The sequence below is a fragment of the Cavia porcellus genome, unplaced genomic scaffold (assembly GCF_034190915.1).
Source record: "Cavia porcellus strain 051 isolate PalLab524CR breed Dunkin Hartley unplaced genomic scaffold, mCavPor4.1 scaffold_17, whole genome shotgun sequence".
NCBI lineage: Eukaryota > Metazoa > Chordata > Mammalia > Rodentia > Caviidae > Cavia > Cavia porcellus.
This window is the reverse complement of record NW_026947500.1, coordinates 44,691,671-44,701,053: the sequence shown is the minus strand read 5'-3', so window position 1 is coordinate 44,701,053 and position 9,383 is coordinate 44,691,671. Positions and strand designations below refer to the sequence as shown.

Genomic DNA, 9,383 nt, shown 5'->3' with positions numbered 1-9,383 from the left:
AAATTGAAAGTAACATGATTAATATGCCAAGAAATTTTTAAACTTCAAACTTTTAGATAAAAAATTTATAGATGAAGTTGCTAAAGCAAAGACAATTATTCTTCAGAATTCTGCAGAATAAGAGCCACATAATGGAGGGTGACAAATGTTTGCAGTACATAATACATATATTCATTTTGGGAACTGGAATGTGTACATATTGTATCTTGTTAATTTTTATTTCTCCCCACTTACAAGAACTCCTTTGCATCTCTAAAATATCTACCTCCCTATTTTCTAGAGTCTCTTCCTATTAGGGCACTAATACCATGCATGAGGAATTCAACTTTGTTTAAAAAGTACTTCCTTAAACTTGTACCTCCAAATATCATCAAATTGGGGGTTAAGATTTTAAAAAATACATTATGGATGCCTAACACTTGGTCCCTTGCAAGTTTCATGAAATATAAGCAGAAAACTGGAAATTCAAAGAATCACAGAGAAATTCTAGGTATGAAAACACTGTAACAAAAATAAAGAAAATCTTCAGTGGATTTAAATAGTAGATTAAAATTAACTGAATGGAGATTTCTAAGTGTGGAAACTTCAAAACTACAGCACAAAAAGTAAAACAAGAGCAAAAATAAAATAATACAATCTAGACAAATAAAAAAGGTAACTGTTTACACAACAAAACCATTGAGACAGAAACATGATACTTACTGAAAACAGAAATTCAGATGAGGAGAATAGGACAGAAGAGAGAGAAGCAGTCCTCCCCACCCACAGCCATGTGAGCACTGACCAGCGCAGGAAAGACAGCCTCTTGGGAAAACTGGATATTTGTATGAAGAATTAAAATAGATCCGTGCTTCCCATCCAGTACTAAAAGAAAAACCAAATAGATAAAAGGTTAAGATGCACAAACAGTGTGAAACTCCTGAAAGATGCCATGGGATACTCCTGAAGTCATAGACATAGGGAAAGACTTCCAGAACAGGACTCCAAAAGCACAAGAATTAATACCAAAAGTCAACATAAAGTAAGCATTAACAGAGTCAAAACTCAGGCACTCACTATCTACTCTTAAGACAGAATTAATGTAAAAATTATATACAGAAATTAAAAAGTGAATGTTGCAAAATCAGCAACCCTTCAATAAAATGGGCCAAATGAACTCAACAGATACTTCTCTACACACTTCTGAGACTCACTTTGTTAGGCTGAATGGTTGTTCAAACATTATCGTGAGTTACCATTACAGAGTTTTGTCATACAGACACTATGTGATTGTAACAGAGCACACATATAAGAAAATAGTTCCTCAAAATATGTGAGCTGAATAGTTTTTCTTTGTTTACATACTTTTTCTTGCCCAAAATCATTTTATGGGTCATTTTTATTTGCTTATCTTCTTCACAATGCATGTGCCTTATCTTAAAAACTTTACAAAGAAGAATAATTGAATGTTAATTTTATGACCTTTTGGTCCACCAGATACACAAAGTGTAAGTAAAGCCTTTGGATTTAATGGTGACCTCTGATCCATATGGAATGGTATTTTTCACAACAAGTTTTGAGCAAATGGCAGGAATTATAAAGTAAGGGGCTCAAGGAATATATATTATATCCCTTATTAATATGAGATTTAGGGGCATGGCAGTGCAGCCCTCATGCACAGAATGGCCATGTTCTGCAAAGAAATAAAGTAAGTACAGAGATTCTCTCTTTTTTTTTTTTTTATTTAAGAGGAAAAAGAGAAAAACACAAAACAAACCAAAGCGGCGTAAGGGTACACGCAATACAGAACTACAAACAAAACAAAACAAAACAAAACAAAACAAAACAAAACAAAACAAAACAAAAAAACATAACAGTAAGAAATCACCTGCTAGTAGATTACACACTATCTTCTTGAAAATAGTTCCTCAAATCACAGTATCAAAGAACACAAGGTGGACATTCAAACAGGGAGACTGCAAACATCTGTGTTCAATGTTCCAAAAACATTGATAAAGTCAGCTATTTAACACCCCCAAACACACTTGCTGTTATATCCGTTAGAGCTCTTTTTCTTTTTTTTTTTTCCCTCTCTTTTTTACAACAAAATTTACACATCTTCGATTTAATTACTCCTTAGTGCTTATTACTTTCTTTGGGAGGGGGGGAAGAATACAGTCAAATATGGCAAAACAAAGCTGTCAGTCAATACCAAGGATAGACATAGCACATGGTGTAGAACAGAGTACAAGTTTATCAACAATCAAATGTCCCTTGTTTCCTTAAAAAGAATTGTCTATCTCATTAGATATTATAAAGTTGGACAAAACAGTAGAGAACAAGACCAATAAAACTTAGGCATTGTGAACATTACAGGACTTCCAAAGAGACAATAGTCAAACCAGAATGGGTATCTTAGTGAATCTTATTGTCTTCAAAGTAGTTGCCTATGTCTTCAAACTTGATACTATCATATAGAATGGAACAGAGTCTAATCAGTCAAAACAAGATCGTGGGAGTACTACAGGACTTCAAAACAAGTTAATAGGAAATCAAAAAGAGTTACTATTTATATATCCTAATTTTTTTGAATTTTTTCTTTAATTAAGACAAACATAAGAAATGACTAAATAATTTTTTTAAAACAATAAGGGGGAGATTGAGATAAAACAGGACATAACAATATAACAATAGAGGTCACAGCATGACTGTTTCAACAACCTAGTACTTCACCACCTTATAACCTGACTTAATAGTAGTTACCATAGTGTCTTTTTCCTTGAAATATTTGGATAAAACTTCATATACTCTAGCTTCAAATATTTTCATATCAAGAAGCCCAGAATAAAGCCTTTCTAATTAATGAGTGAAAACTTTATAAGGCTTCAAGGCCACCTAATGGGGAATCATGATTACCACATATTTTTATATATTTGAATCATTATTTACATTAGGGAAACTATTCGGTATTCACACATGCGAGATTGATTTATTTCACTAATGAGTATGGTCTCAAGCTGCGCCCATTTATTGATAAATATCTCAATGTGATCCTTCTTTATAGCTGAATAATACTCCATTGTATAGAAATACCACAACTTTTTTATCCATTCCTCAGTTGATGGGCACTTGGGTTGTTTCCAAGATCTGGCGATTACAAATTGTGCTGCTATAAACATAGGTGCACATATATCACTGTGGTATGATGCTTTCAGTTCTTCTGGGAATATGCCTAGAAGTGGAATAGCTGGAATAAATGGGATTTCCAGTCCCAACTTTTTGAGAAATCTCCAGACAGATCTCCACAAAGGCTGTACCAGTCTACACTCCCACCAGCAGTGCAGGAGAGTTCCTTTTTCCCCACAGCCTCTCCAGCATTTGTTGTCGGTTTTCTTGATCCTGGCCATTCTTTCAGGAGTGAGATGGTATCTCAGTGTGGTTTTAATTTGCATTTCTCTAATGACCAATGATGATGAGCATTTTTTCATGTATTTATTTCCCATTTGCATTTCTTCATCTGAGAATTGCATATTCATCTCAGATGCCCATTTTTGGATTGGATCTTTGAATTTCGGAGGTCTGAGTTTCTTTAATTCTTTATATGTTTTAGACAAGAGGCCCTTGTCTGAGAGAGAGTTCACTAAAATCTTTTCCCAGTTTGTGGGTTTTCTTTTCACTATGCTGGAGATTTCTTTTGACATGCAGAAACTTTTTAATAAGAAGTGGTCCCAGTTATTGATTCTGGGAAGTATTTCCCGTGCGGTTTGAGTCCTGTTCATGAATTCTCTACCTACTCCTATGTCTTCAAGGTTTCTACCCAATTTGTCTTCCAATAGATTTAGTGTTTCTCTTTTAATATTCAGATTTTGACCCATTTAGATTTTAATTTAGTACATGGTGATAGACATGGGTCTAGCTTTAGTTTTCGGCAAATGGAGAGCCAGTTTTTCCAGCACCATTTATTAAAGAGACTGTCGTTCTTCCAATGAACCTGCTTGGCTCCTTTATCAAAGATAAGGTGGTTGAGTGTGTTCGTAGTTGTGGTTGTATCTTCTAATCTATTCCACTGATCATCAGCTCTGTTTTGATTCCAATACCATGTTGATTTTACTACTGTTGCTTTGTAGTATAACTTCAAGTCAGGGATTGTGATGCCTCCTGCTTTGTCTTTCCTGCTTAGAATTGCCTTTGCGATTCTAGGTCTCTTCTGGTTCCAGATGAAATTTAGGAGTGATTTCTCTAGATCTATAAGGTATGTTGATGGTATTTCTATTGGGATTGCATTGAATCTGTATAACAGTTTTGGGAGAATGGCCATTTTCACAATGTTTGTTCTTCCTATCCATGAGCAAGGGATGTCTTTCCATTTTCTGAGATCATCTTCAATTTCCTTTTTCAGTGTATTATAATTTTCACTGTATAAGTCTTTCACTTCTTTCGTAAGAGTAATTCCTAAATATTTCATTTTTTTGCTTGCTAATGTGAATAGTCCAGTTTCTCTTATTTCCCTCTCTGTAATTTTGTTGTTCGTGTATAGGAATGCTATTGATTTCTGAGTATTGATTTTGTATCCAGCCACATTACTGAATTTATTTATTGTATCTAAGAGTATTTCAATGGAGTTTAGGGGGTCTTCTATGTAGAGTATCATGTCATCTGCAAACAATGATAATTTAACTTCTTCTTTTCCTATCTTTACCCCTTTTATTTCTCTTTCTTGCCTAATTGCTCTGGCTAGTACTTCCAGTACTATATTAAATAGGAGTGGTGATAAAGGACATCCTTGTCTTGTGCCCGATTTTAAAGTAAAGGCTTTCAATTTTTGGCCATTTAGTATGATGCTGGCTGTTGGTTTGTCATAAATGGCCTTTATTATATTGAGGTAAAGTGTTGGGAGCCGCGGCCGACACTGGTCGCCTTACTTGGCGGACGTAGGGCCTGTGGGTGGGAGCGGAGCCTGAGCTAGATTGCCCCTCCCATCGAGTGAGTCAAGTTGGCGCCTGCTTCCTGCCCCCTGATTGTGCTGGCGACTTAAACAACCCGCTCTGTAAGATAGTCTGCCTAGCAACAGCTGATGTTAACCAGTCAGCCTGCATGGCGCGCTTTGAACTGATTGGCTACTGTTGCCCTATAAAAGTGAATGCCTCTCCCGCCACGAGAGGAAGCACAGAGATAGAGAAAGTCCACCGGCGAGAAAGGGCTGGTGACAGAGAGGAGGCCTCGCGGGGCCCACGTGGAGACAAATAAAGGCAAGGTTGCACACCGTCAGAATCTGTCGCGTGTTCTTCCTGCAGGCAGGGAGCGACACCGACATTTGGTGACCCGCACGGGGACTGATCAACCCCGAGACACGGCGGTGGTGTGCAACGCTCCAGCGTGGTGCTGCCGGACAGGTGAGTTGGGGATAAGCCTGGGCTCTGGGTGGCGCGCACCTACAGGGCTTTTAGACTCCCCTCAGGCTCACGCGTAGGTGACGGGTTCTTTAAGTCACACGCGGTGAGTTACAGCCCTTAGAGGTTAGAGATGGGTAATTTACCGAGCGCGGAGGCGCGGCCCTTGGTAAAGGCCCTTAGAAAGCTTTTAAAAGCTAGAGACCTCAGGGTAGGTCAAAAAACACTGGAACTATTCATAGCAGAGGTAGATAGGGTAGCTCCCTGGTTTTTACCCACGGGGCATTTAAACCTGCCATCATGGGAGAAGTTAGGCGGGGACCTCGCCTCGGCGGAATTGGAAGGGGATATTTCGCCGGCTATTCGCCCCCTGTGGGAAATGATACATGCGTGCCTTGAAGGGGAGGGGAAGGGGTTCCCGTCAGCAGTTAGAGACGCGGAAATCATAGACGCACGCAAGGCTTTTGAGCAGGCAAAGTCGGAATGCTCTCGGGAGGGATCTGTCCAGGGGGAAAAAATCCAGGGAAAGATAGAGGACACCCAAGCTCTAGAGTCCTCCGACTTAGATAGCGAGGAGGAACCAGAAGGTGGGGCAGGAAGCCGAGAGGCCAAAAACCCCTATGCCGAGTTGCGCCGTGAATTGGAATTGTGTGCGTGCGCTGCCCGGGAAAAGCAGAGAGAGGAGAAAGGGCCCCTGAGCGCTCTCTGGCGGGGAGGAGACAGAGAGCCATCCGCTCCGCCCTGGAGCTCTTTTCCAGAAGCGGCTCCCCGCCGAGAGGCCGCTACAGGGAACCCTCCCTTCTCTCAGCCGGCACAGGAAGTGACGCCCCGTTCCACTCTGTCGCGACCGCCGTCTTATGACGTTGCGCCGCGGGGCGGACGATATTTTCATGGGCGGTTATGGAGGGGTGAACGATGGCCCGGAGGGGATCCACCGATGCAAGGAATGGATTACGGTCTTTATGGAGTATATCCTGTGCAAATGGCCCCAGGCCAAGGGCGCAATGTTTGGGAACCGTTTGAAATAAAACAGATTAGAGAATTAAAAAGCGCTGTCATGACCTTCGGGCCCACAGCTCCTTATACTATAGCTATGCTAGAGAATCTTGCCTCTCAGCCTCTTACACCAGGTGATTGGATGCAGCTGGCCAAGGCATGCCTTCCTTCGGGTAGTTATCTTGATTGGCGAGCCTGGTATGCCGAGTTTGCCATCGAGCAAGCAGAAAAGAATGTTAGCAGGGGGCATGCAAGGTGGAACGAAGATATGCTCCAGGGCTCAGGTAAATATAGGGATGACCAAACTCAGTTCCCCAATGAGGTGTATGACCAAATCTCTAATATTGGGCTCCGCGCATGGAAACAGGTGAACGGTGCGGGGGCGGCCTCATTATGCCTTTCAAAGATAGTGCAGGGTGCCACAGAGCCATTTGTTGATTTCGTGGCTAGGATGCAAGACGCGGGCGATAAAGTTTTTTCAGACCAAGAGGTGGCAAAGCCCCTGATCAAACAACTCATTTTTGAACAATGCACAACAGAGTGCAAAGCGGCTCTTGCCCCGCATAAAAACAAGGATCTCAATGCTTGGATTAGGATTTGTAGGGAGATTGGAGGGCAGATGACTGCAGCAAAGCTTGCGGCGGCCTTTGTAGCTGCGACAGCACAAGCTAAGGATGCTTCTGGACCTAAGCGAGATCGTAAGCCCAAAGGATGTTTTGGCTGCGGGGAACCAGGGCATATTAGGAGAGACTGTCCGCACAGTGTTAATACACGGGAAGGGCCAATAGGCGTGTGCGAACGATGCAGGAAGGGAACACACAAAGCGAAAGATTGCAGATCAGTTTTTGATGCCCAGGGAAACCGCATTAGTGGCAGGGGGATTCAGGAGCCAAAAAACGGCCAGAGGGGGCCCTCCTTACGGACGGGCCCCCGCCCCCTAGACAGGACAACACAAGGTGGCAGCCCTCCACAAGGGCTACCCCTGGGTCAGCAGGCGTGGACCTCTGTGTCGCCTCCAGACTCCTATTAACGCCCGATATGGGCGTTCAGGTGGTCGGGACCACCTTCAAAGGACCGCTACCTGAAAAGTCAGTTGGTTTAGTGATTGGACGGTCCTCCACAGCCCTCCGGGGCCTTACCGTGCTCCCTGGGGTTATAGACTCAGACTACACAGGAAACATTAAGATTATGGTCCAATCTCATGTAGGGACCATGGTGATTAATGAGGGGAATAAGATAGCACAACTTTTATTGCTCCCCAGTCTCCATGAGAGATTCCAGTCTAGACAACGGGTTAGAGGGGATCAGGGTTTTGGCTCCTCTGGAGAAATTTTTGAAGGACTTCATATGACTCTTGATAAAAGACCCATGCTCTCGCTCAGGGTTAATGGTAGAAATATAACAGGACTCCTGGATACAGGGGCAGACCGCTCCATTGTCTCCAAGAGGGACTGGCCTTCTAGCTGGCCCACCAATACAGCTGATAACACACTCCAAGGGTTGGGGATGGTGGCTGCCCCCCAGGTTAGTGCCGTGACCCTGCCTTGGTGTGATGAGGAGGGTCACCAAGGACATTTTCAACCTTTTGTTCTACAGCTGCCGGTATCTTTGTGGGGAAGAGACATCCTCACTCAGATGGATGTCACTCTTACATCCACCTGCTCTCCCCAAGCCAAGGGTATACTTAAGAATCAGGGATATGTCCCCGGCAAGGGCCTGGGCTCTGCCCTGCAGGGCCGGACATCTCCCGTACCTGTAGAAAAAAGGGAAGGTAGACACGGGCTGGGTTTTTCCTAGGGGCCGCTGAGGAAGTTCTCCTGCCTACTCCAATTAAGATCACTTGGAAGTCCCTGAATCCGGTTTGGGTACCTCAGTGGCCCCTACCCAAGGAGAAGCTTTTAGCGTTAACCGAGATAGTCAAAACCCAGCTTCAGGCAGGGCACATAAAGCCATCAACCTCCCCTTGGAATACCCCTGTTTTTGTTATTAGAAAGAAATCAGGTAAGTGGAGGCTGCTCCATGATCTAAGGGCGGTCAACGCGCAGATGCAGCCCCTGGGGGCGGTCCAGAGGGGGCTGCCAGCTCTCTCAGCCATCCCTCAGTCCTGGCCAGTTTATGTTATAGATCTTAGAGACTGTTTCTTCTCAATCCCCCTGCATCCAGAGGACACCCATAGGTTCGCCTTTACCTTACCCACCATTAACCAAGAAAGCCCTGATCTCAGATACGAGTGGATAACGCTGCCCCAAGGTATGGCCAACAGTCCCACTATGTGTCAGATTTACCTTGATTCCCTACTGGCCCCCCTACGCAAAGCCTTCCCCAGAGTTAGGTGCATTCATTACATGGATGATCTGCTGATCAGTGCGAAGGACATAAATAGGTTAGAGGATATGCTAGGCCAACTGGTCAAGGCCCTGAGAAAGGCTAATTTACGTATTGCCCCTGACAAGATTCAAGGAGGAGACATAGTGACTTACTTGGGTACCAAAGTCTCCCCTACATCGATTTCTCCACAGAAGGTAACCATCAGAACAGATAATCTTACAACCCTAAATGACATACAAAAGTTACTGGGAGATATAAATTGGATCAGACCTTACTTGCACATCCCTAATTCAGACTTAAAGCCCCTGTTTGATCTCCTGAGAGGGGATCCGGATATTGCCTCCCCTAGAGAGTTCACCCCAGAGGCCAGAGTTGCTCTAAAAAAGATAGAAGAGGCCCTAAGCAAAGCTACATTACAGAGAATTGACCCAGAACAGCCTTTTGAGGTCTGCTTGTTGCAGACCAGTTCCCAGCCCACGGCAGTGATTTGGCAGAAAGGACCACTTCTGTGGGTGCACCCTAAGGTTTCACCTGCCAAGATTATTGAACATTACCTGGAAGCAGTTGCTTCTCTGGCTCTGGAGGCACATAGTAGAGCCATCCAGCATTTTGGCTCCACGCTTCACGCTATTCGGGTGCCTTATACCGCTTCTCAAATAAAAATTCTGACTGCTTGCATAGATACTTGGG

At 43.3% G+C, this 9,383-nt stretch overlaps 1 protein-coding gene across 2 annotated transcripts; it reads left to right on the top strand.

Annotated features, from left to right (window-relative positions):
- The first annotated feature begins 5,287 nt into the window (after nt 1-5,287).
- LOC134470954 (endogenous retrovirus group K member 5 Gag polyprotein-like) lies at nt 5,288-8,148 on the top strand. 2 transcript variants are annotated; one of them, XM_063227952.1, is made up of 2 exons: nt 5,288-5,372; nt 6,178-8,148. In XM_063227952.1, the coding sequence occupies exon 2, from the start codon at nt 6,307-6,309 to the stop codon at nt 7,393-7,395; it is 1,089 nt and encodes a 362-aa protein (XP_063084022.1). In that variant the 5' UTR covers nt 5,288-5,372; nt 6,178-6,306; the 3' UTR covers nt 7,396-8,148. The 2 variants fall into 2 exon arrangements, with proteins under 2 accessions (XP_063084022.1, XP_063084023.1); XM_063227953.1 differs by having other exon boundaries at nt 6,117-8,148.
- The last annotated feature ends 1,235 nt before the right edge of the window (nt 8,149-9,383 follow it).

Coding starts and splice junctions, on each gene's coding strand:
- LOC134470954 (XM_063227952.1), top strand. CDS start 6,307: ATGCAAGGAATGGATTACGGTCTTTATGGAGTATATCCTGTGCAAATG.